The 27,981-nt window shown below is 38.5% G+C and overlaps 2 protein-coding genes across 2 annotated transcripts; both read right to left on the bottom strand.

Annotated features, from left to right (window-relative positions):
- Window positions 1-881: 881 nt before the first annotated feature.
- Window positions 882-9,801, bottom strand: npepl1 (aminopeptidase like 1). The gene is made up of 12 exons (XM_020642420.3): window positions 9,582-9,801; window positions 8,284-8,469; window positions 6,779-6,949; window positions 6,573-6,662; window positions 6,387-6,468; window positions 5,902-6,044; window positions 5,490-5,567; window positions 5,313-5,413; window positions 4,982-5,105; window positions 4,627-4,803; window positions 3,692-3,802; window positions 882-1,197 (listed from the first exon to the last, which is right to left on the bottom strand). The coding sequence occupies exons 1-12, from the start codon at window positions 9,729-9,731 to the stop codon at window positions 1,039-1,041; spliced, it is 1,572 nt and encodes a 523-aa protein (XP_020498076.1). The 5' UTR covers window positions 9,732-9,801; the 3' UTR covers window positions 882-1,038.
- Window positions 9,802-12,466: 2,665 nt separating this feature from the next.
- On the bottom strand, window positions 12,467-27,279 carry ankrd52b (ankyrin repeat domain 52b). Its single transcript, XM_020642417.3, has 28 exons — window positions 26,881-27,279; window positions 25,825-25,908; window positions 25,568-25,646; window positions 24,965-25,035; window positions 24,666-24,866; window positions 24,298-24,385; window positions 23,730-23,872; window positions 22,891-23,103; window positions 22,664-22,742; window positions 22,410-22,524; window positions 22,028-22,110; window positions 21,826-21,928; window positions 21,025-21,093; window positions 20,802-20,942; window positions 20,633-20,689; window positions 18,835-18,946; window positions 18,667-18,738; window positions 18,353-18,554; window positions 18,069-18,156; window positions 17,678-17,795; window positions 17,333-17,552; window positions 16,861-16,948; window positions 16,685-16,768; window positions 16,219-16,364; window positions 15,839-15,921; window positions 15,333-15,415; window positions 14,515-14,606; window positions 12,467-14,405 (listed from the first exon to the last, which is right to left on the bottom strand). The coding sequence occupies exons 1-28, from the start codon at window positions 26,905-26,907 to the stop codon at window positions 14,215-14,217; spliced, it is 3,132 nt and encodes a 1,043-aa protein (XP_020498073.1). The 5' UTR covers window positions 26,908-27,279; the 3' UTR covers window positions 12,467-14,214.
- Between the last annotated feature and the right edge of the window lie 702 nt (window positions 27,280-27,981).

The raw sequence follows: 27,981 nt of genomic DNA, 5'->3' as shown, positions 1-27,981 counted from the left end.
ATCTATAACCACCAAACCCTTTTTTTTTTACATCAAATGTAACAAAACACATACATAAAGTCTCTCGTAATGCAAATCAAAGCACCATTGTTGCAGTTAATCACTATATTCTGTTTAGTTTGCCTGTTTGCCACTGTAGTACCTGCTCAAAAGGGGAAAAATATCCCTTTACTATCTAATAAATGTTGTTTTTTTTTAACCCTGGCTGTAAAAAGCTGAGCCAACTTTTAACCCCATCGTCACGAGGTGCAATGCAGCTCTGAAAAACTTTGTCTAACATGTCCAAAGTTGCTTTAAGAAAATAAAGATTGAAAATCTACAAATGTCATCTTTGCTGTAAAGTATCAGTAACCCTTTTTTGATGTTGTGTATGACTGAACATGCACAGAGAGATCTAATGGAACTGCCTTTACTGAGACAAAATGATTGTCACGAGGTTGGAAAAATCATCGTTCTTGAGCTGTCCAATACTTACCACCGGGCTTTGTCCTGACAAAACTGTATGGCGCTGCTTGTCAATGATTCATCTGACAACATTGTGAAACTGTTAAAAACTGCTGTTAACTCTCATTCTTCAGTTTGATCCAGATGTCACACGATCCAACCATACACAGTGACTACAAATTGCAGTGGTTTACAAAAAAGACACCTCTACTCCTGCTGATCCAGTATATTCTTGAATGGCAGAATACTTGATTTGCAATAATTGTACAACAGCAGCAGCTGATGTAAAATATAAACAATTAAAACTATCACCCATTTTATTTGTGTATCTGTTAATAAGATATATGTTTTAGATAGAATAATGCCTCTATAGCAAAAACATCTAAATATGAAAGGAAATTGACAGCCTTTGTTAAATCATAATCACGTACAACATCTGGTTTACTGATGATTATCCATTTTTATTCACTGAAGTCAAACTTGAACACAGAGGTCACAATTACAATTTCAAATGTTTGGAGCTCTTGCCTCAACAGTGTGGATGTGTGGGGGCAGCGGAGCGTTCAGGGTAAGTAACTGGGCATGTTTTAAGCTCTACACCAGCCTTCGTCTCTTGCAGTCACGCTCCATCTGATCTTCAGGTACGTTTGTGGATGCACCCAGAGGAGACACCTGGTTCAGCATGGAGTCATCTGATGCCTGGCCGAACAGGGCCATTAGCAGAGCAACACCAAATCCTGTGGCACGCTCCCCCTGCAGAGACAGTAAAACACAACAAGGGTCAGATTCCAGCATTGTTACTGTAGAGTTAGCCTGCTGTTATCTTTTTATGGCTACCTGTACAGTTCATTTGGAGTGAATGTTACTGAAATACAAGACTTTGTTTGGTCTATAAAACCTAACAAATGTTATTGGGAGTATCATGTGACTAACAGAACGAGGAACAGCTAGCTCTAACCTCCATCACTCTCCACCCTGCCATAGCTGTTGGAGATGGAGAACATTAAATGGAACAGATTAATGTCCATCAATCCATGTCTACTAAAGCTCGTCACAATTGAAACATGAATTTGGGACAATTTCCATACTTTCAGGTCCAGACATTTAGCAGACGTGTCCTTTTTTTTTACAAATAATTCAGAGTCTGACACTTGGCCTCATTCAACAACCGCTCTTAAAACACACTTTTTCAAAAATATTCTGATATTGGTTATTCTGTTTTTCTTAACTTTGTCATCATAACTGACATTAATCTAAGATATGATTTACATGTAGTAAACTTTCATTTTAACCATGAAATGTTCCGTCTAAACTGCAAAATGTTACATTGTGAATATAAACTAAGCACTGACCCTGAGCACTTTTCTAAGATATATTGTGTACCATCAAATCATACAAATATTGAATATAAAGAGATATTGTGCATGTCTCAAAAATTCTCTCTCTCTGATTTAAGATCAATTTATTTTATTTCATTTCAGTTAGTGTGCCTCCTTTAACAATGATAGAGTTCTCTTACATTTGGGGTAATTACCCATCTTTTTAATAATCTAATTTAATCATTCCCAAATCCCAACATCTAACTACTTTTCTTTTCAATATTGTGTGGCTTCTGCATATAACCATTTCCCTGCTGTCTCATGCCCTTATATGGGCATTAGGAGTTATTTTTTTAATGCTAAGTCAGAAAAACAGGCATTAGATTTGATCGTAGGAGGACATGGTATTCTTCAATTTAGGAACACCTGTGCAAACAATTGAGCTGTGTGAGAACAGCTTCATGAATCTGCTGCGGGCTTTTCTTAGGATCTTCATAACAACAAATTTCAGAGAAAACTTTGGAAGATACCGGTAAATGAGTCCCAGTGGGTTTGTCAGACTCATCCTCACAATTCAAAATGCCCCCTGTGGTTTAGTTGCAGTGGTGGGGAAAGACTCCCCCTCCTCCTGACTAGAAGAAGTCTGCTTAAACTCTGGGTTAAGGGAGTTTGGTTCACACATTGCAACCCACCCTGACAACCTCAGGAAGTTTTCAGGATTGCAGTGCATGTGTGAAAGAGGATAGAGTGTGGTATCAGTCACAGCATGCTTAACATGATTTTAATGAGAGAAATTACTTTTTTTTAGACTTTTATACAGTACCTCTCCATAAAACTTTTTTTCCCCGATACGTTTATTTTGATATACTATTTGGATCTTGAATCTGTAATAAAATGGAATTTTCACTTTACCCTTGTATCCTCTCACGGTCTCGCTCTGTCATCCTAACTCAGTGTTTATGCAGATAAAACTTTACATCCTGATACTCAAACAGTTACTTTAAAATGATAAAATAACTTTGATTATTATTTATTTATGTATTTTGCAATTTCTTACTACTAGTCTGTCATAAAACACGTCAGGGGTCAACATTAACTCTCAAACAGGTTTCTGTGAATGATTCCTGTTGTCTCCATACTGGCCTGAAGAAATCCCTGTATTTTCTTGTGAATACAATTATCTGGTAAAACAACACAAATCAAGTGACACAATTTAAAATCTTGAAGTAATAATTGAAGTCCCAGCAGAATAAACTATTTCAGAAAATGAACAAGCAAGGAATTTAGACTGAAAAAACAAACAAACAATGAATCCAGGAATATACCATCTTTGGGGTATTTTACCAACAGTTAACTGGAGCTACAAAAGTTAGTTTTTAGTATATTATACGTGCACAGAACAATGACTGTGGAAGGATATTCCCTTGGGGATCTACATCGTTTTTTGGTCAAACCATGATGATATGTTAGGTTTCACAACCTGTTTTTACCAACTTCGTTAAATAAAATCTGCTGACTATCTCTTTTTCATGTTCCTGACTCTCAGAATAGCAAAAATACCGTCAGAAAATGATTTTCATCAAAGCAGAAATACATGTTCCTCAGCTGAACAGGTTAAAAATCAGTATTTAGATACAAATATTTTGTAATTTATGATAATGTAGTCATCATTTACACAGCAGTACACAGGAAGTTCAAATTAAATATGGTGCAAACATCAATCATTTCTTACACCACACTTTCCCTGCACAATCTAATGTGTGAAGACAAGTTCTGCTAGTGGCATTTCTTATCAAGCTAGCTGTGGCAGCATTCAAAAAACAAACAAATGCACCTGTGAAAAAAATATTAACCAAGTGATTTTTATCAGCTTATCTACTCCAGGGTAAAATCAGAACATGAACAGATTGCAGAGTATCTGTACTCACAGCATGGACAGGGGAGGCAATGTCAACATGGACCCACACACCAGGCCAATCGAAGCCCAAGTGGGAACCAATAAACAGGCCGGCACAGGAGCTTTGGGCGTTCTCGCGGTCCTGTTAGAACACACACACAGAAAAAAAGACAATACTAAATAACGCCACAGAATTGCCAGACATTCATACTTAAGATTTCATTTTTATCTAAATCAACACTTTGACAACTTGTGGTTTGACAAGAGAAAAGGAATAACCTACAAGAGCCACCAAATCCATACAATATCATCGTACACATAATGTGTACACTAGTTAATGGTATGTTATTGAAATGTCTGGATAACAACTGATTCTTGTATAAACACAGTTAATGTCAAGATGTAATGTTATACTGATGTGTAAAAGTAGAAGTGTATGAAAGTCTCATGTTTGATTCATCTTCACTCACAGTGTCAATCAGGGTTAACAAGAATCTGCAGGCTTCTGGCCAGTATAGTGTGCAGATGCCCAACAGATACAAAAATGACAGTGATTAGAGAGAGTGAGTCACACGTCAGGCAGAGTGGGGCTGTACACAGAGGCCTACTGAGAGGACTTTTTAGACATTCAACTCTTGTTTTGGTGCCTTTTATTGCTGTTAAATTAAATGTATTCAAAGCATACGACCAGTGATCAGAATTTGGGGATTTTATGTCAAATTGGCCGTCAAAAATAGAGAGTTGGCTGTTTGAGGAGCCTCCAATAGGCTCCTATGTGAACATAGAAACATACCTTAAGGGATACAATCAGCTCATGCTTCCTACAAGCATAAAACACAAAACTTTGCCTCCACATTTTACATTTATTTACAAATGTTTGTTTGTCTACTCACAAATGTGCCACATTCCCCTGATCTTTATTTCTCTTTAAAAAAGATTTTATTGAACATGTGGTTCTTCACTTACTGCCACAGAGTTCTTCATGTCAGCCATGGCAGAGGTAAACTCGCTGAAGTGCAACTCGGGGCAGTAGACCAAAGGATGAGCGAGATCTCCGCTGCTGCGGCCGGCGTGCACACACGCAACCTCCCACTGCTCGTTGTTAGTCATCACAGCTGCGTGGTACTTTCCTGTAGAGATCCCCTGACCATAAAGAAACAAAAAAAGGTATTTAGAGACACATAATACCTGTTGGAGGGCCATAGTCATAGTTGGCTGTGGTCTCTTTAGTGGATGGTTTGATAATCAGAAGAAGATAACATTGCTGAAAGTCCTCCAGGTCAACAGTTTAACAACAGTTTGTTAAGAGGCTTTCACCCACCTGTGCCCCAGTCAGAGTGGCCATGTCCAGAATAATATCAGCTGACAGGTCTTTGCTGGCATACACCACTCCATCAGCCAGCACCAGCCTGCCCTCTGCATCAGTGTTGTTGATCTCCACTGTTCTTAAATTAAATGAAAACACACGAGGAAGATGAAATTCTTCAACCTAAGGCAGTGTTTATCCCTTTTGATTTGGTTTGTAAAATCATATCAGAGAGCAAAAATACAATTAAAGAAAGGACAAAACAAATGAGGTTATTTGAAACTCTCTATCTCTCGACCTTCTACAAGTCAAATGAAATATAGATTCTAAAGACAAAGAGTCTTACTTTCCAGAGTAGAGAGTGTGGATGTCATCAGGCCGTGTGGCCAAAGGTCCAACTGCATTCTCTGCTAGGCAAAACACTGCATGGAGGTTATCCTTAAAGCCCTGAAGCAAAGAGAGGAAACAGTCAGATTTAAGCAGGAACATAAGGAGCAAGCTGACAACTGCTGTGGGACCTCACCTGCTTGACAGTGGCTTTGAAAGCTCCCAAAATGGCAGCAGCTCCACCACAATCTCTCTTCATGCCTGGCATTGTAGTCTATAAAAAATAAAAAAAAGATAGTTAAATATGATGAAACCTGATGAAGCTCTAATGCTGCACCTCTAGCAGGTGACCAAGTAGACTCCTAACAAAAGCTTTACCAGCTAATCTATACACCTAAGTGAAGTGAGACATTATTAAATGGTACATATACCATGATGGGACAGAGTACTTAGACATGGCTTGAAACTTAAAAGATCAGAAGTGTCAGGGATGACTGCAGACTTCCATTAAATACTGCATGTACAGTAAGATTCACTAGCGATGACACAGACTGTGATCTCCATGAAATACAATAGTTACTATCACTGCTCCAGAGGACAAATAGTACCTTTCCCTTGATGCTGAGTCCTCCAGTGTCATACACGATGCCCTTGCCCACCCATGCAATGGTTTGGGTTGCACCCTCTGGTTTGTGGCTCAACACGGCTAATGCAGGAAAATGCTCCGCAGCTTTTCCAACTCCATAAATACCTGACGGATGAGGGGAAGGGTAAAGTTAAACATGATTACACTTTATAGAGCCAAGTAGTTTCCAGGTATATTGGGAGTTAATTATTTGAAGTATTGATCAATTGGCAAAGTAAAAGAGAAATGAAAGGAATTCTTTTTACATAGTCATTGAAAGCAAAGATCATTCATTTCCTATTTTTCAATTATTGCTCACAAATTATTCCAAACTATTCACTGAATTAACCAGAAATGTGGACTTATTTTAAGTTTAAATTACTGTCGGGGTTTTCAACAAAAAGGTACTCATACAATGAATACGTTTTTCTGTTAGGCTATTAAACGTTTTGAATGCGTTTAACACACCGCCAAATCCTCTTTGTTTTAGCTCCTCTCCACGAATGATCACTGGAGTAATTCCGAGTTCAGTTCCCACAGACTTGATTTCCTGCAACAGAAATGTTTAGAAACCACATCCGGGTTAACATAAATAGAATGTAGAATGACATTTATAACACCAACTACATTTCCCAGGGAGAAAGTTTCACCTACATCCAAGAAGTGATCTGTATTCATCTCATTGCATGGTGTGTCCACAATGCGAGCTGCCAGCCTCACGCCATCAGCAGCGTTGGAGAGGCACTGAACAGAAAAGTTAAACTGAAGTTAAGAAGCACCACGTGCATGGATATTCTGGTACTATCATCCTAAATAGACTGAATTAAAAGGATGAATGAAAGAGCATAAAAATACTCTACCTTGAGTTCTGGGGCTTCCAGATGACTGCTGTCTTGCCCAATAATCACAAACTCTACAGTGACGTGCTTCTTCTCAGCCCTGCGGGACGATGTTGAGCGTCGAGAGAAGATGGGGAAGGCCCTGGCGATGGCACAGGAAGACGCAAACACATCTGAACGCTCACAAACCATCTGAAGAGGAAACAGTGACTTTGTCAGAAAAGACTGCAGCAAGGACAAGCCTAATAATCTCACCGTGCCACATCCCGTAATTACTGGAACTTACATGAATTTAATTGAAAGCCTTTAATGTCCCCTTGGGGAAATTTGGGTCCAAGACAAAATTCCCCACGGAGACAATAAAGTGTATCGAATAACAAGATACAAAGAGAAGCCACCCCTGGTTGGTGCATAGAAGTTTAAAAGTCACATGTTTATATGGTGTTAAAAACTTTTAAACAGACAAAGTGCTGGAGAAGTAATAAGTGGTAGATCTAAAGAGCAGAGGTCATGAAAAATCACAGTCCATAGTTACCGAATTTCCCTCTGGGTATAATAAAGTATTTCAGATTCTGATAAGAGCACAGTCCCAGGTAGTTATTGTTGAGTAGAAATGATGTCAAGAAGGTTTTGCGTGAGACAGTAATACAGCTGCATTTATGCTGATAAGGAGTGTGATTGGCCTCTGGGAAAAAACTTGTTCAAGAGTCTGGTAGTCCGTGTTCTAGTGACCTGTGGCGCCTGCCTGAGAGCAGGGGGTCAAACAGGTGGTATCCAGGGTGAGGGAAATCTTTAATCTTTGTAGCTCTGGAGAGTAAGCGGGTATTTATATTGTCTTGGAGTGAGGGAAGGGGGCAGCCGATGATTTTTTGTGCTGTGTCAATGACCTTCTGTAAAGGTTTTTTTTTTTTTTTTTTTTTTTTTTTTAAATCAGCTGATGAGCAGCCTGCATACCACACAGTAAGGCTGTATATGTCAGCACACCCTCTATAGTGAAGCAGTTAAAGGTCACAAAGAGCTTTTAATTGAGGTTGTTTCTCCTGAGGACACTCAGGAAGTTCAATGCTGCTGTGCCTTTTTGAGTTTTGGTAGTCACGGCAGGTACAGACACCTGCTGTGGCAACTCAGGTAACCATCACTAGTTTTATAGTTAGCCATTGATCATTTTTTAAATATTTCTTATTGTTGCATCTCCATTGATAACCTGCTTTGTGTTAGTGACCAGGAAACACTTAAAGTAAGGTTGTTAACTGGTAGCTGCAGATAGTTACGGGATGTGTCACAGAAAGCTACCGCTGCCATTACTGAGCTTACCCTCTTTTAAAACTGTCTCTCCACTGGATGAGCCAGATTTAAATGCAAAAGGACTCTTAGAAGTAGTCACACAATTATCAATTATCAAATAGCTGGTCTGTTCTGTCACTAAAGAAGTCTCTGAACTGTGAGAGAGAAAATGACCCCATGAGAGGATGCTTAACTTCAATGTGAAATAAAAGAACACACTAAATTCTGAAGGGGACACTGACCACAATGCAGCGGTTGTTTCCTCCAGGCAGGCAGGAACGGACCAGTCGGGACACAAAGTGGGCAGAAGACGGGCTGTTGTGCCGGCTAACCCGAGAAGGAAGTGCGGCCACTGCAGCATGGTTGAGGTACAGAGGGCAGCTGTCTGTGGGGTTTGGGTTCAAAGCAGCGAGAGCCGCCTGCCAGACCTGAGAAAACACGAGAGCCATTAGTGGATGGATTAGTTTATTTGACCAAAAAAAAAAGTTTATCAGATTCTGTTAGAATAAAAGTCATTTATCAAGCAAAATTGCCATTACAAGCAAGATGAAGTTGTTACCTAGAGTTTTCAAAAGTTTGAGGGCCATTTATTTTATTTTTACCAATTGTTTGACATCTTGTAGATTAAACAAATAATTTTATGTTATATTAAAAGATGATCAAATAATCCTAAATTCAAATCCTAGTATTATCGACAGTGTTTGCATACCTGAATATTAGCGAGTTTTTCTCATCTGCTGCCCATACTCCAGGAACATCTTTCAAACTACATTATCATTACACACAGACTTCTGACTACCAAATGCAGGGTGAATGTTGAAGTTACATTTAAATTAATATATAAAAAAAAAACAATCATGTTGGGTAATAATTGCCAGAGAATATTGAGGACCTGTTGAAACCATTTCCTTCACTCTCTTAATATAAAGGCTGACACCATTGCACAATTATTAAGGAGGACTTTGCACGACAGTCCAGCACACTGCTACCATCTGAGAGCATGTTCGGCTGGGCGTGACCACTGAAGCAAAGGACCCTACATTCATGAACAACATAAAACACAGTTTGACTTTAAGTACTTCCACGGAAAACACATTATTTATTTCTAATTATTTTATTTTTAATTAAAAAAAATAATAATAAAATAAAAATTAACCTACTTTTAGAACCAGGAAATCAACCACAGTGACTGAATTCAAACATATTTTATTGCTTTGTGTTGATTAATTTAACAACAGCCTGAAGAGAACAGCTTGTTCCAGACAGCTTTTTAAACTTGGCGCATGAGAAAATGTTATTTCATCCAACAAAATCGGCCTTATAATTCACCTTTCTTACCGACTGATACAACCAAAAACACCTCTTCATTTACATGCGCGTAGATTAAATGTAAAACTATCTGATGTACCTCATCGCTCGGCGCTTGAGAGCTTATCCTTAGTGTTGTGAACACTGATTCAGCTAGCAGTGTTAGCTTACCGAGGCTGACGTAGCGGAGACCTTACATTCATCCAACTCTCATTTTCATTCATAATTTTACCTCTTTGCTCACGGCTGGCTGCAGTTTTCCTTTGATTTGGCTCCAGTTGACTTGCTGTAGGCTAGTCTGCTGTCCAATAATCAGAACAGGGCGACTCTGTGGGTCGGAGTCCCCGGCAGAAGCCTTGTACTCCAGCACCACGTTCGCCATTTTTCACTACACAGATAATAACTCTGCACAGTTATGTTGAAGGCAGCGATTCACCGGTGTAGCCTGGACCAGATACAGCAACCGAGAGAGGACAAAAAGGCTTTTTCGTCGCAGAACGTAATCTTACATCTTTATCAGCCTCTACAGGCTACCTGCAGATACTCCATGAACATAAGAAGAGAAGAAGAACTGGAGGCCTTCCTCATGTCTGGTAACTGGGTTTGCTCTTGATGTAAACTAATCTATTAAAAGGAAAACATTCAAATATATGCAGAATTACTTTCATCATGTATTAATGTGTGTCATTGTTGAATTGTGACATTTTATAGAGAGTCTTATAGTATCAAACTTTGCTTCAAAAATAAAATCCCATCTACCTATATCCGGATCTTGTATCTATCTTGCAGAGACTTGTGCCTTTTAACCTTTTTAAGGTCATTTCTTATCATGGAACACAACTCTTGATTTTCTCCGCAGTTGTCTCCTGTTTGTTTGTTTGTTTGTTTGTTTGTTGTGGTTGTTGTTTTACTGTTGCCCTAAACAGGTCAAATTTCTGCGGATTGATACAATCATCTTTTCTCCTCAAGATATTTAAACAACGGAACACCCATTGAACGCATCATTTAATTCCCCCCCCCCAAAAAAAAAAAAATTGTAATTGACAAATGTAAATGTATTGAGAAACAATTACTATTGACGTTTTTATGAAAAGTAGAACTTTATTGTAAAACCCTTTAAAAATATAGGCTCCTATTGAAAAGAGACCGAATAACATTATTGAAGGTTTTATAATTATTAGAAGAATCATTTTAACCCGTGGTCTCTTTTCATGTTTTTCCCTGTTGTTGTTTTGTTATGTACATTTTATACACAAATGAGAACAGAGTTGCTCCTCTTGAGTCAGTGATCTTTGTCCTTTCATCATGAAAAGAAGATATAGGTAAAGACGCAAGGTGAGACTGTTTTTTTCAGACAATTGCATTTTTTTTGGCAACATTTTATTCAGCATCGAGTTTTAACAGAAGCCATATTACTATTTTACTTCTTGAATTTTGGTCTGAATATGTTTGTCTAAACAAAATAATCGATTTCGTAATCAGGGAATTCATTTAGCCTCCGAATTGTTTGAATTAATCTGTCAAAAATTAATTCTTCTTTTGGATGTTCAAAAAGTCAGCAATAGGCCAATATATAGTCAAAATATAACAGACTTAATTATTAGTGAAGTGATTAAAGTATATTCAATAGTTAAAACTGAGGATGGATAGAGGTTGGAAATAAACTTTGTACCCTTACTCAAGTGTTGTATTGAAGTACAATGACAGTTCTTTGTAGAGTGTCATGTTATGCTGTCTACACCACTAGGCTACTTATATTCAATAAATAACACTGGACTTAATTACCAATAGTTCATAAGGTATTTATAAAGTCACCTAAAATGCCAGTTCCTAAATATCAGTAGCTTTTCTGTCAATGTGATATATTTGACTTACTGTATAACCCTTCGATAAATTCCATAAAAATCTATTTTGAATACAGGATTTTGATTGGAATATTGTGACAATTTGGTGTTGCTGCTTAGAAAATCTGAATGTTTTACAGATGAGGTTACGACTTGTTTCAGGACTTTAGGTTTTAGCTAAAATGTATATTTTTTTCTTAAAGGTGTTGAGTCCGGCTCAAACTAACAGAACCAAGAGTACTAATGGAGTACATAGAAGAGAGCCTTACAGCGTGGATAAGGAATCTCTCATAAAAGCTCTTTTTGCTGCTGATGAAGATAATCTGAGTCTATCATCTGAAAATAGCCACCTGGTGCAGCAGATGAATAAACTGAAAAAAGAAAACATAAAACTGGTGACAAAAACCAGCATTTTAAATATGATTCGGGACGGGAAGATTCATCTGGCTAATAAAATCTTTGAAGATTTGAAAACAGCTCTAAAGGCTACAGAGACAGAGGCAAGCCAGGATGAGAACAACATGAGAAAGGAAAATATCCTGCAGATGGATAACAAATTTTCTTCACTCAGAAAATCTTAATGCACAGAAGTTGGAGAGAAAAAGAAATTGGATTCTGGATGAAAGAACTGGAAAAGACAAAAACTGCCTTCGATAACCAACTGAAAATGTTCAGGACAGAGTCCAAACCCCAGCAAGATTTTTGACTTAAAGAAAATTCATGCCGAGTGTTGGAGGAAGGTGTCCCTTAAAGTAAGGCACACTCATTTGTTTTTTTTTATTTGTAAGTTTGTTTTTGAACTATTCCTTACTTTTTAAGGAGCTTCGACAGAAAATGGAGAAGCAAGGCTTCTGGGGCAAAAAGATGCAAAAATGCAGCATTGAGGTGGAAGAGGCTGCAGGACACTCAGCTCTGGCCGGACAGGGAGAGAAAAAGGAGGAGGAGGCTGCAGGGAGTTCAGGGAGAGGAGAAAGAGAGGGAGAAAAGGGAGACGGGGGGCTTCTGGAACTGGATTCACAAGAAAATAAGCAGCAACTGTGACAGAAGACAGGAGGAGGGTGCAGCTTGTCAAGAGGCTGGGCAGTGGTAAACCTTTCATTCACATCTATCTACACCACTCCACCATGTCGCGTCCACTTGTCGTCTCCTTTCTTAAAAATATTGTAAATGCCTCATTAATAATAAAACAGTTGAATTCAACATTTTTATGCTTACTCTCTATGAGATGGAAAGTTTACACAACAGGAGATGGAAAGAAAGAAACAAATGAAAGGACTCTTTAAATGGAGATCATTTATTTATCTTCTGTCGTACAGAATATTCAAGTTGTGAGTATCATCCTGAAATCTGAGTTAAGACGAACAGAAGATCCTCAGTTAGTTCACATGAAAATCTTCAGAGCGAATTCTGCAAACATTGTTTCAAGGATTTCACGTCTAATCGTGTTCAGAAATGAAAAACCTCACTTTAAAACTTGATTCATCAAAAGGAACCGTTGAAATGCTTAAAATTAAATGGTGTCTTTCACTTGTCTGAAAGTTGCATTCTTTGAATGGACTAGAAGGTTTATCATTTATTTGCATAAGCCAAAGGAGATCCTACCGTAAAATGTAAACTTCAATGTCAGAGTGCAAATCTTTAAAGCCACTTTAGGAAATACAACAGGTATTACTGGGAGAACACATTAAAGTCTGTGTGTATACAGCTCGAAGATAAAACACTTAATGTACAATTCCATTTATAAAAGCTTTATATTAAAAGAGAGAGAGAGAGAGTGACAGCTTTGTACCAAGAAAGGCATATTGTGCTTATTTTGATAACAAGTAAAACAACGATTAAAGGAAACCTTATTTTGCAGGCACTGCCAACTTTTTCACCATCTGAAAAAGCAAAGATATTATCTGGTTACAGCTTCTTAAATATTAGAGATTTGAGGATTTCATTAGTCTTGTATCTGTATACATTAAAAATGGTTTGGTTTTGAACTGCTAAAAAAACAGCTTCTTAAAGACATCACTTTGGGCTATCATGACAAGACAAAGAATCAAGCAGTCAGACATTAAATGAATCTGTAGTTGCAGACTTACAGAAAAGTAACATGTACCAAGAACAGAGCTCAAAGCTGGGGAGATTTTCCCTTTGCATCTTCACTGTTCATTTATTTAAACCCCTTTCCTCATTTCTGGTTTATTTCACTCAAACATAACTTTCATTTGTAGCATAATGTCAAGCTCAAATTGTGCTTGTTATTGCATCCACAGTGGCCTGAGGTAAGTTCTCAATCATTTGGGAGTCAAGATAATACAAGTAAAAGAACAACTTCATTTGAAAAACAATTTACACTAGACTCTGTTTCTTCTCTTACTTCAAATATACCCAGGCTTGTAACTGCTCCTTTAGCTGAACTGAAATGCGACCAAGGTAAAAGGTGATAATGTAAGTAAAATAAGGTTATTTATATCTTTGTAGTGTCTGCTACTCTCAGAACGGGATAATCAGAGTCTCATTATTGCATAAAAGGTTTACAGCACCTGTTAAGAGTACGTAAATACATTAAGAAGCTTCGTCTATAATGCACAGCAGCACTTGCAGACACACTCATAAACGTATTAAACATGCCATCATCTGAGTATATTTGCACTCGTCATGTTCAAGTGTAGAGAGGCTTTTTGTAGTGTGCCTATAATAAAACTTTCACATCTCATGGTTAGTACTTCATTTAGATAACAAATATATGTGCTAAACTAAACTCACATGAAAAATAGGATAATCTTAGAGGTATGCTACTATTTATGACGTGTAAGACTAGGTTTAAAGAAGCAATCAATGCTACTGGTGCAAGAGTATATTGAGTACATGCAGACACACATGTACAAATGCCATAGTGCTATGCATGTCCACACGTGTCCCTGGAGACTTCTACTTGTGTGTGGTAAATGTGTGAGGGTTTAAGGTACACTAGGATGAAATTTCACCCCGTCAAACACCCCATCAGCCAGCAGTGCCCGCTTGGCACTCGACTCAGGCATGACACATGTTACCATTGGACCCACAGGTGGCAGTGATGCCGCAGTTCTTCAGGATGGAGTTGTAGTGGGAGACTGCACCCGCGCTGGCCTCTTTTGGGGGGAAAGGCTTCATGGTGGAGAGGATCAGGGCCAGGCAGTCTGCCACGTTCTTGTTCGGGGCACAGGCCAACGCCGGTGTGTGGCCTGCAGAGGGTCAAAAGGCAAACAGTTACCTTTAAGGTGTTGTTCAGAAACAGTTTTTTCCTTTTGGCAATAATACTCTTTTGTATCATATTGAACAATCATGATTTACCTTCCTCATCGACAGCCATGACTGCTGCTCCTCTGCTCAGTAACACCTGCACTACAGTTGCCAGGCCTTTCCTCGCTGCAATGTGAAGGGGCCTGTATGACGGAGACAGACATGATCTATTCCAGAACACTCAGGGGGAATACAATCATATTAAATATCCATATGCAGGTTTACTGGGGCCGATGATGACAGAGCCAATTATGAAATGTGTTCATGTCAGGGAGGCTTGTTGAGGTACAAAACATACAGCTGATCCACTCTTAGTAAATAAATATTCACCTGCATTTTCAGAATGCATTTCCTTTTTATACTCCATTTTTGAAAATAAACTAGAAAACACAGGACTAAGACTCAGTGGCATCTTGGATGGCCTGCAGCTCCACAATCACAACGACCTTAAAAGAGATGCTCCACAGTCCCACTAAACAATGAGAGTCGGGAGTTCAATGAAAGAATAATGACTTTTTCCTTAAGAATAATTATTTTATTTTTCAAAATTTTACAATATTTACTGGATATCTTATGACTGACTGTTATGACTGTTCAAAATCTGTCATGTCCATTATATCCTTCTTCCAGGTTAAATTTTAATGTAGCCAGCAGATCTAACTAACCTTTCAAATAGGTTCTTTAATTACACACTGCATAATTAACTAGAGTTTAAATACCAAACTACAGAATCTGTACGGTCCTTTCATTTAATTGTCTTATTTTCCAACTCAATGCTCATTATTTCATATTTTAAGCATTTTAATCTTGTGTTTTTCCCCCCAATGGACAGCATCAATGTAGCAGCCAAGGCTGAAGAGAAAACTCACATTTGAAGAGTGCTGTTTGTTGCATTAATGAGGGAAGAGTCGCTGATCTCCCCCAGGATCAACAGGGCACACATCTCATGACCCTGCAGAGTCAAACACATTGTTATAAGTGAAGAGGTGTACTATTTCTATAATCTTACTTAAGATGACACATGTTCTCAATGGACTGTTTCGAGACTACAAATGTAATCAAATCTGCCCTTTTAATCTGAATTAATAAAGTGAATTCCACAAGGACTCAGTGTAATAACACCAAATTATCACATTTTAACTGGTAAAATGATTGCATAGTTAGTAACTGTTGATAATATTACAGGTTCAATCACATATTTTTAAGTAAACATGACTGATGTCATTTTGAACCACATTATCAATTATGATGTTAGCATACTTCGGTAGGTTATCACATTATTTGGCAGCTGTCACATTGCTGCTGCTACACACATGCTACAGTTGTTGTACTCTTGCATGCATGCAGCACATGCATGTGTGTAAGTGTATGTGACCTTGATGCAGGCTAAGTGAAGGGCAGTGTTATGATTGACATCCACCAGGGTCAGGTCTGGCTTTGCTTTGTGCAGCAGGAACTCTGAAATGCAGAAAATAATACATTCATAGCAAACACAGGCCTTTAGAGATTTGAAACATTTAAGTTGTGTTTTCAGTTGGAGTAACTTCAAGTCAATGCAATAGAGGAACAGAAAAGTGAGGAGTGTGAGGGTCAGAACAACAATACCCACCTGTAGGAAGAAGACATTTAAAAAAGAAATAACTTAATGTTCAGTCTCATATTTGTTTTCCTCTTCTTGAGCTAACGTATCCAACGTTGTCATCAATCAAAGAAACACATTTTAAGACAAAGAGCACAGTAGTTACAGCAACTTACCGACAGCCCTCGTCTGTCCACAGTCTGCAGCAACCATCAGAGCAGAGCATCCGCTATGGTCCACAACATTGACATCTACTGTCTGGGCCAGGACCAGCTCAAGCCCAGCGACATTTCCTGAATAAGCAGCTGCATGCAACGGCGTCCTGAATCCATACAACAAACAAAACAGATATACAGAATGTGCAGGACATCTCAACATTAAAAAATACTGTTCTGTCAGAATCATTCTTCCAGCTATGAAAGGTGTATACATTTGTATTCCTGCAACATGTTACTGTCATTATGGTTTCTTGTATTATTCAAGACATCAAAAATTACAGTTAAGTAAAAAAAAGTTAGCAACAATTCAATCCAATTAAAAAAAAAAGTCATTACCTTATCTAGACTTAAGTGTGAATGAAGATACAAAAAACAGTCACATGACATAAAGCTTTTATGAAAAACTATTAAGTGCTTAACCCACCTTCCTTTGGCATCACTAACATGGACAATTTGGGGACCAATCGTCTTCAATAGATGTCCAACAGCGACGTCATGTCCATTAACTCTGTGCAGGAGGAACAGGGTTGTTACATTTTGAAAAGCTAAAATGATGTTACTTGATTAACATATACAAAATGAGCATTTCAATCTACTCACAGAGCACAGTGCAAGGGAGTGAAAAGGTTTCCTTCCTGGGTGCTTAAAAGTTTGTGTTCAAGTAAAATGTGTAAACATCCCTCATGTCCTGCAAGAACAATCCAGTGGACAAATGGTTAATCTGAAACCTTTGGAAAATGATGGTTACAGTATTTTTTTCCGTCACAAAGTGTTTAACAGAGAGAAAGTTCTCAATTGCTAAAATGATGCGGAGGATAAAAGACGGTGACGACAGACTGAGCTGCTGTCACTCTACGAGTACACTCTACACAACCACTCATACAAGTTTAGGGCGCGGTCACACTGGCCATCCGTACCTTGCCCAAGCACGCTTCAACCCTAAAGTCCAGTTCGTTTTGGCCAATGTGACCACGCCCTTAGACAACTCGTCTTAATTTATTTCCATGTGTGCTTCATTCAACAAAAAAAAACAACTTTGTGGTTGACTTGAACTCTTGCAGTGATTCCTCACCATGGTATGCAGCCCAATGTGTGGGCATGAAGCCTCTGAAGTCCAACATGGAGTCCAGCGGGTCAGCTTTAATAGCAGCTTTTAGCAACGTTTTGAGAAGCTCTGTGTGGCCGAGTGAAGCTGCGAGGTGCAGCGGGGTCCTTCCCTGAGAGTCTCTACAGAGCGCTGAGGCCCCGTGTTCCAGCAGAGCAGAAACACAGTCCTCACTCCCCAACATGGCCTGCACAGGGGAGGACACATGATATGATATGAGAGGGAAACACACATATAGACACACATCCATCCAGCACTGTGCTAAATTGACATCAGGTCATGTTTAACCATAAGAAGAGCAAATACACTTACAGCTCTGTGTAATGCTGTGAAGCCCTTTTTGTCTGCAGCATCAGCCTTTGCTTCTTTCTCCAACAGGATGTGGACGCAGTCAGTGTGGCGTCCCAGAGCTGCCAGCATGAGAGCGGTCCTTCAAATGACAGAGAACAAACTTGTGTTACCACTCAGAGAAGGATTTTATGTTCATGTCAGACTTTCATGGGGTAACTTGACTGCATTCGACATTTATGAAAGTAATTTTAAATTTGCGATCACATCTCTACAATATGTTGACTTAAAGATACAATGTATGGATTCCTCCACCAGGGGGCTCTCAATCAATACTACAATAACGTCAAGGCTAGCGGGGAATCATAGGAGTTCTCTCTGCTTAACAAATCAAATAATACAAAATATGACTCACTGTCCCTGAGTATCTGGACTACTGATGATGTCAGCACTAAGTTCTCTGTTGACCAATAAAAGCAGACAGTCCATTTGGCCCTCAGCAGCTGCACATGAGGAAGGGAAAAGGAGAAACATCAAAATAAAAATATCAGTTACACAGACATTGGATCAACATCTCATTAAAGCACCCTTCCAAAGCATCCATCAGCCATCAGCCAAAACTAAAACCAAATATTTACTGTATATTTTAACGTTCTTACTTAAGTTGGTTCCTCAAACCTATCGGGCTTCAACACACACCTGCAGCATGGAGAGCAGTCCACTTGTGCCTGCGCTCCTTCAGCGTGTAGGAGGCTTGATGCTCCAGCAGCACCTCCACACAGGTGGCATAACCTCGCTGAGCAGCCAGGTGAAGGGCGGTTCTTCCTTCAATGTCCCGCACATCCAGACTAACTAAGGTCTCAGACAGCAAACGTAGCGCCTCACAGTGGCCATAATATGCCTGGAAGAGCAGAATTCATCACAATAGAAGAATCAACCGTCTGCAAAACATGTTGTTATCTTAATGAAGTCATGCCTTTACTGAGCATTAATTGTGACCACATGCTACTCACAGCTAAGTGCAAAGGACTGACTGGAATATTACTTTCAACCTCTTCCAGGCAGTTGAAGGAAATCTCCAGGAGCTGCAAAAGTGAGAGAATAAAACACCTCAAAATCGGAACATGAAAAGGTCTTTCTTTTTACTGCATATAAAAAAAATAAAATAAAAAAAGTCTGACCAGTTCCAGGTGCTGTTTGTTCCCATAAGCAGCTGCATAGTGGACGGCACTGTAACCCTTACTGTTCTTCAGAGTCGGGTTCGCCCCATTATCAAGCAAGTAGTCCAAACACCTGAACACAGAGAAGAGGACCAATAATTCTGTCAGGGTTTTATTTATCTTCTAGCAACCAAGGGTTGTCAAAGTAGTATTTTTTTTTCTAATTTACTCCCAATTTTTTCTGGGAAATAAACTTCAAGGTCTGTTCGTTCATTTGTCTGTGTAATGTCCTTATAAGTACCAAATAATTTACCATATTGGTATGAATAAAAGACAGGGTTTCCCTTGAAAGAAATTGTAAGTGTGAAACAGCAGGATAGAGTTGAGAGAGAGAGAGAGAGAGAGAGAGAGAGAGAGAGAGAGAGTGTCAGGTGACAACAAAAATGTAATGCAAAGGCTACTTCCGTTTCCCCACATTTATTGCAGTCGAATCCACAATGATTTTACTAAAGAAAGGTGTATTAATTAGCTTTTTATTGAATGTGGATTCTCCCCAGACAGAAAAGAGGAGGAAGAGAGGAGGATGGAGAGAGAAGACAGAACCAGAGAAAAATAGGAGAAAGAAAGTAAGCGAATTAAAGTCATTGGTGAGCAAACAAAACATTAAGTTAGAGAATAAAAAAGAATAACTTGATTTACAGTAGAACCTAACCTAATATCAACACTTTCACAGGTATACCTTCATTCTGTGGGAAATACAGAAATGTGACAACTTAAAGAGCACATATTCTGCCCTTTTTGGGGTTCGTATATTTAATCTATGTATCTACTTTTGTACGTTCACAATAGCTAAAGTCCAAAAAAAGTGTCTGTTTTCATGTACTGCTCCTCCTTGCTCCCTCTCCGCTCTGAGTCCGTCAGCTGCACTCTGCTGAGCCCACACTGTTAGACCCCACGTGGGCCAAGTCTGCTCTGATTGGTCTTCTGATCAGCTCTGTCGTTATTGGTCAGTTGGTCAGCACGCGTCTCGGAAATTTCAACATGAGCTGCTGGGCTTGCCACAACGAGCCAATGGGCTTAGATCAGTGATCTCACAGTGACAATGACGCCGCACTGACAAATTTTTATCGAGGGGGGCTAGAACTGAGCGTTACATGCGGCTAATGCTGCAGCTAACAGGAGGACGTAGGAGAAGCCGCGTTACCGCGGACTTTGAATTTTTGCGCATAGATGTGCCTAAACATGCACAGGACATTTGGAAAACACACTAAAGAGCATATAAAACCAGAAATCTAAAGACACTGAAAACATGACTTTATTTAACAAGATTTAGAAACAGGAACATCAATATGTTTGTGTTATCATTATTTTCAAATAAAATAGTTTTTTTTAATAAAAAACAAGATTTGCTCTTTAAAAAAGTATTTTAAAAAAAAAAAGTCTTGAAAAGGGGGTCGTCCTAGAATTAGGGTCGTCTTACATTCAGACTGATGCGGTAATTGTAAAGTATTTCATGTAAATATTTTATTCTAAACTATTAACAAACAGTCTTAAATATTTTGTTATCTTCTAAAGTAATGAAAGTATACATTTTACCTTTCTTGTTAGGTCTGATAGTTGCACAGATTTCAATGATGTCGTCTTTTGTGGTCTCTGATTTCACTTTTAATAACGCTGCAGTTTTACCAACACATATTCCAACATGACCTCTACGTGTTGATAACTACTGATTACAGTGGATCTTATAACTAAAATATAAAGATACAGTTGATCCTAAATAAAATGATAAAATTTTTCACATGATGAATATGGGACTTACAGAGAGGCTTCGTGATCACTTTCCTTGCTGTAATCAGGCCCTGAGTTTGTTTCCCCTCTGTGAAAGAAAGAAATTAAACGTATAAAACTCCCTGGAATCAGTTAAGAAATGTCCTCTGGATGCCACCCTTTTAAACTGATAGTAAAAAGAGTCAAAGGCAAATACTCACCCACAAAAAGTGTGTGAAGCAGCAGCGTAGTGTAGAGCGCTGCAGCCCGTCAGGTCCAGCTCATTGACCTCAGCACCGGCTCTCACCAGAGAGATTGTGCACTGGCTGTTCCTGTTAGCTGCAGCGTAGTGCAAAGGAGATCTACCAGGTGCAACAGGAGACAGAAAGCTGTGATATCAGGTACAAAAGCAGAGAGGAATTCCACATATTCACCACTGCTTACCTTCCCAAATTATCTTTGACATCCAGGTCAGCTGCACTACTCAACAGCAAGTTCAGACACTCAACGTTCCTATTGCACATAAAGACATGGAGAAGTACAGATTTTAGGGCTGCAACAAACAGTTATTTTCATTTTCAATAAATGTGTTCAACATTTTTCCATTAATTTATTTCTGTTGATTAGTTTTCTCAAACACAAACGTCATTCTTAAATCTCGTTTGATCAACCCTATGTCATAGGGGAGTAAGTAAGATACAAATATATATATATATATATATATATATATATATATATATTAAAGGTTTCAAACCCACTAGGCATTGCTTGTTGTAGAGTAAGCTTTAAATAAGCAGCTGATTGATTTACATCTGTAACAGCAGGATTATGAACAGTGGGGATTTTACATGTTAGATTCAGACTTCTGTGTAAATTTTCACCTTTCTTAACAGGGCAAAAAACAGTGATACATAATGAATTATACCAGACATGAAGTGGAGTTTAACAAGATTAAACATTTTAACAATTTGAAATTATAAAGCTGTTGTAATATCAGCTATTGCAGAACTTTATAGAATACAATTATTCTTTATTGTTCATGTTTAATAAATAACTTAAAAGGATATAGGCTATTAAATATTAGTCTATATTAAATATAAATAATTACATATATCAGTTTACTGATAAAAATGTTTTTTTAATATGTTTTCTCTATGTAAAGTGAAGCAATGAAGCTCACTGGTTGAGTTCGCAGTGAGGACCAAATATGGAAATTGAAATATGTGTGTTTGTGTTTAAACTCACCCTCCAGAAGCAGCAGCATGCAGGCAGGTCCTCCCATGTTCGTCCACCGTATTAATATCAAAGCCAGCCGATGATGTCTGAGAAGGCATGATGTAAAACTGGCCTGAAGGATCAGAACAATAATACTTTTAAAATCGGAACACCTTGCTTTGTGTCAGTTACCAAAGTGTAAAAAAAGAAAGAACAGATCGAGGGTTCTCACCATTGGACAGTAACTTCCGACAACAGTCTGGAAACCCGTAGAGTGCTGCCAAATGTAGTGGTAGCATCCCATTAACTCCCTGTCTTTAGAGAGCATAACAAGAACATTTAACTTTCAGAGTTGAGGGGGAAAAAAATCAGTATTTAGTTGGACATTAAGTGTGAAAACAAAAAAAAGAAATTTTCTTGATGCATTTTGACAATCAAGGGACTTCCTTGGTGTTTTAAAGTTTCTATGTACAGCTAATATTCTATATTAATGTAGAATGAACATTCAGCAAGGAAACTTCACATCTTTGGCAGATGGTGCAAAATGAAAACCTGTCGCAAGAAAAACATTTTGACTTTAAATATGAAACAGTTTCAGGTTTAGACAGACATACCTGGTCTTGTCAGCACCATTTGTCAGCAGAGTGCTTATCAGTAACTCCTGGCCGTATCTGGCAGCCAAATGAAGAGGAGTGTTTCCAAATATATCAGAACAGTCAATCTCCCCCCCTGTGTAAAGAGGGTAAAAATAGATGCAATGTTATTGAGAGCATGCTCTGATGTAAACAGTCAGAGTCTTATGAGCAAGAAATAGCATGTTCAAGAAGATTCTGTGGATAGTTTAAACTTGTTTTGTAATTTATCTTACCGTTTTGGATTACAATCTGGGAGCCTGTGAAGCGCCCATGCATAGCAGCCATATGCAAAGGGCTCTTCCCTTCTTTATTCTGTAAACAAAGAAAATGGAAACAAATTAGGTTAAAAAGCAGGCCAAGTTGTCATGTGTAGATAACACCATTGAGGCTTCACTCTTTAAATACAGGTTTCTTTTATTTGCTTTTATTTGAACCACTCAATAAGAAACAAGCTCATAACCTGCACGTTCACGTCAGCACCGTTGTTGATCAGCAGCTCTAGACACAGCACCCCGCTGGCAGAGGCGGCAGCCAGATGCAGTGGCGTGCTGCCGTAGTGGTTCGGTTGGTTGATGTCGGAGCCGGAATTCACCAGCTCAGTGGCCACAGCATCTTGCCCCGTGTGACAGGCCATGTGGAGCGCTGTGTTCCCAAACACGTTGGGTTCATCAGTCTGAGACAGAGGAGGGAAAAAAAACAACAGGTGAAAATAAAATCAAGCATGTCTGCAAATTTGAAAGCATGGGGAGCCTCATTGATCAGCTAACGATAATAACGATGTTAAGAGATGAGTGACGTTGCTGATGACACGGGCAGGAAAGGAGAAGCAGTTAGGCTTGTAAGTTTTGGCTTTCTCAAAAGCAAGAGAAAGGTATATGATGTGTTTTTGAGACTGTGCATAAGAAGTGGATAGAACTCAACTCAATAGTGCCTTTAACTTGCATTCTTTCTTATGACCAACAGAAGGTGACTCCACCTTTTGCAAAAAATGAGTCTGATTGTACAGAAGGAGAGGAGAAAATGTCCCTATTTCTCTTATAGCCTAGATAGTTAGTTTCAAGGCTGTGGTAATGCAGCATTATGTTCACTTTGTAAATCATGGTTCCATTACGAGTCAAATCAGTAGATAAGGACAGGGTATCTTGGACATCGATCTTCTTTGATACATTCTCTGACCAACCCTCTGCAGCAGGAGCAAGCACATTTAATACAATAGCCCCAAATGGAAGGCACACTGCATTAAAAACAATGCAGCTATAATCATTAATTATAATGATATTATTATTTTAGCCACATTACCTCCACCATCAGCTTCAACAGATATTTGACCACATCCAACTGTCCACCAGCAGCTGCAGCATGGAGTGGAGTGTAACCTTGTTTGTCCTTGCACATCACATCCGCGCTATGTGACAACAACAGCTTCACGACTCCAACATGTCCTGAAAGAAAAGAAATGTCCTTTAACCATCTTCTAGCCACAACATATCCAATGAGACCAGTCTCTCTTGCTGGCCTGTATGCAAAGTGTTCAGTGTTCAGGCTTTTCGTGGCAGTGACCTGTTTAATAAAACATCAAATTATGTGATGTGATTTCTACACCTAAAAGATTGTTTTTAGTCCACAAAAAGTATAAACGGCCCCAGCAATATACGTACATATATCGTTGTTCTATCCCTTGAACAGTATCCCCCAAAAAAGAGTCAACTTGTATGTTCTGACATTAATGACCACCTATACTTTTCAGAGTCCGTTTTCTCTTGGTTGTATCTTGTTAGCCTTTTGCTGATGTTATATATTTATGCTTTATGACGTCTGCTCGTTGTATCATTCATCAAAAAGACTGACAACATAAAACACCCCTTACCAAGGTATGCAGCCCAGTGGATGGCCTGCCTTTCCTTCTTGTCTTTGGCATTCACATTGGCACCTTTGCTCAGGAGCAAGCCCACCATCTGCACAAAACATTAGTGGAAAGCAACATTTTGTGTAAAAATCTGTCAAGAAAACATATTTACTTTTATCATTGGAGGACAACATATTGTTTAAAACTATCAATTCATAATAAGACCCAATCCTTTCTCCATGCTGCCGCAACAACTGTGAAAGCCCCAAAATATCCCCGTCATCATCAATTTCTAAAGCAAATTTAATTTCATATTTTCTTATGTAAGAAATGTTGTGTTGTAAAAAATATCATTAGCTTGTTTTAATAGAAAATAAGAAGATATTTACCTCTGCGTGGCCGCTGTGGGCTGCATGATGCAGTGGTGTCCTTCCTGATCTGTCGGCAACATCCAGGCTGCACACGTGTGGTATCAGAGCTGAGGCGCAGCCTGTAGCCCAGTTAGCAGCTGCCATGTGTAAAGGTGTGTGCCAAAACTTGTCCCGAATGTTGACCTCTGCTCCGTGCTTTAGTAGCAGCTCCACAGCTCTCTGAAGGAAATGACAAAATTCAAAGGGTTGACGTTAATTCTGGAGGTCAAGCCCTAAAAGATCAAAGTCTATCTTTGTTATTTTCAAAGGGTAAATACTTCATTTCTTGAGGCAGCAGCCCGATGTAAAGGAGTCAGCAATCCCTGATCCTTAGCGTTGAGATATGCACCTGTAGAAGTAAGCAAACATAGGCTTTACTTATTCAGTGTCTTCGGTAAATTTCAGTTTCTCTATCTATGTAGCCCTCTTTTATGTATTGTACTTATTAAGCTGAGCGTACACTGTGTGATTTCAGTCCAATTTAGACCCATCAATTTTTGACTTGTAAGACGAATTTTGAAGTTGGGTCAAATTTCAGTCCGATCGTCCGGCGTCAGTGCAGTGTACACTGAGGCATGACAACCGATCACGGCTCGATCTGCTGCTCACGACCGATTGGATGAATTCTGACACAACTGAATGACAACAAAATGACTTACAGCATCTGAAATCTCCATGGCAACAACAGGTATGCCTGTTAAATCTGTCTTACCCCCCTATAATGAAAGAAACTACGGCAGAAATCAGTGAGCTGACCTTCCGCTATGAATTTTAAACAATCGTATTTAAACAGTGTGTGCCAGGCTTTAGTAGAAAGTAGAAAGTGGATAATAGGCTTCATTCTTATTTTTGAAAAAAGGTTATTTCAAATGATTTTCTACCTGAAGTAATAAGTAAGTCCATAATGTGGACATCACCCAAATAAGCAGCAGCATGAAGTGGTGTGGTTTGTTCCTGGTCCTAAAAGTAAAAAAAATTGATGACAGTTATTACAGTTGTAGGTCGAAGTTAAAACATGGACAGGAGGGATTAATGGCTGAATCCTTTGTACAAGTACAATGTAAGTCTGCATTTACGTTTCCTCCACACATCCGCCAAAAAACAACATGATGACAGAATTATTAAGGGGTACTATTACCAGTGAATTGACATCTTCGTTATGGTTCAACAGAAATGTCACTTCTTCTGCATTTCGGCTGAATATAGCCTGGACCAATGGAGACTGAAAGACAGATTTGATGGCTTTAGTTCTATAACACATAATGACTCTAAAATCATCCATACTATAAACTCAAGTATTAAACCTAGTTGATGGTGCAACCTACTTCACTTAAGTTAAGGGCATCACGTTAAACTTAAACCTGAATGCACTGGCATTTATTTGACTTAAGAAATAAACTATCTTAGGAATACATCTCGTTTATGTATGCATGTATGTATGTTTGTATTGTGTGTTTGTGTTGTGTGTTTGTATGTATGCTGGCTGCTGGAACACCTACATTTCCCTGCTGGGATGAATAAAGTAGATCTTATCTTTATCTCATCTTATCTTCAAATTCAGAAAAGACAGGCCAAGGTTTACTCTTTTCTTTACTTCAGACCCATATGTTTATATTAGCATGAACAAGTTTAAGAAGTATACATATAAATACAACACAGTGACAAAAGGATATAAAACACTCCAGATCAGAACAATCAAAACACAAATAGACATTTAATCCAAAAGAGGAAAGTCTTGTCACTTAGTGTGGGCTGAGTAAACACCATTAAGATTTCAGAATCAATTTATCGACGCATTTATAACATTCACAGTACAGCATTACATTAGTACACTTGTAACTTGAGAAAGCCACATGCATGTAGAGATGATTGGTCGGATGCAAACAGCGTTCAGCAAACGCAGCTTTGCCACAGAGATGAGCTATTTAAATCTTAATGTTAAAAGTGTTTCTAAGTTAGGGTTTGGACTTGATCCAATACGCAGCACAATGTCCACTATAGCAGGGTCTACATGCATAACACAAATCATTTTTTTTAACATAAAGCTGAGTCTTTAGTCTGTTTTGTCATAACAAGTGATATGTATCATTAATTAGCCCTGTAGCAAACTTTGCACAACATTTTGCTAACACCATCTGGTGCTGGGACAAACAGTTAGTTTTATGAAGCTAAGTTGCACAGCTTTATTTATTACCTGGTCCTTGATATTCCTTAATTCCATGTTTGAATCACTCTGCAGTCGTCTTCATTTAAACTTGAGTGTAGAGTTGACTACATGACACTCTTCGCAGCTAGTTAGCTTAGCTCGTAGCTTAGTTGGCGACTGAGATGTGTGATGTGTAGTTAGGGTACTTATGCTGCATTCAAGTGCTCCTCGGATGTTCCCATTTTCCGAGTTGTGAAGTCTTTCTTCTGACTTCAGTGCGTTCACGTGATTTCAGTTCGGAAAGTTCGACTGTTGTAACAACTTAAAAAAAAAGTCGTGGATATTCCGAAGAAGATGTGTGAATATCTCTGTTGTCGGTTATATTTTTAGAAAATAGTTTATGTGCAATACGTAAATTAATAAAAAGTATCTTAACATTAACAACATATTTTGCCCCCCTATGTGATGACAAATATGACGTCAAGTCGGACACCTAGTGTTTTCCCGAGTTTACGAGGCGTTCATGTGCATTTTACATTCGGAAACTCGTTTTCCCGATGTGTCCGACACCACATGAATGCAATACACAGAGTGACCAGGATATCGCGAGAGAACGCACAGCAACGTGATTTAGTAGAACTTTTGTTTTTTATCGCATCAGAAATAAACTTGTCGGACTTTTTTTCTTTTCGTTTTTTTTTTCTCCTAAAGTAATATTATTATTATCTCAATAAAGGTTTTATGAATGCGATTAAAGTTAAAATATTAATTTATTGTGTTTCTTAATTGTGAATATTAAAAAAATGGCATCTTCATAAAGGTACATTTAAAAAAAAAATAATGTATAAAATTGTTCCCGGGGCTTCATTGGAAAAGAAAACAAGTTAAATTGTAAAAAGCCAGTGATAAAAGTGGTAAAGTACATACTGTACTTACTGTAAGTGCACTCTTGTGAATTGGGAATGAATTGTATCCTTCTAGTTACTTACTTTGCATTAGGAGAGGATGAAATATCATACATTTCTTGCTATAGATCAAATGAGAGTGGTTTAGTTTACAAAAAAAACCTGTCAACTACACGAGTAGACATCCATGCACCATTAATAATACTTGATGGTTCTACATAGTTTCACATTCAATGAGCTATGT

The sequence above is a fragment of the Labrus bergylta genome, chromosome 5, assembly GCF_963930695.1.
Source record: "Labrus bergylta chromosome 5, fLabBer1.1, whole genome shotgun sequence".
Classification (NCBI taxonomy): Eukaryota; Metazoa; Chordata; class Actinopteri; order Labriformes; family Labridae; genus Labrus; species Labrus bergylta.
This window is presented reverse-complemented; position numbering and strand designations above follow the sequence as displayed.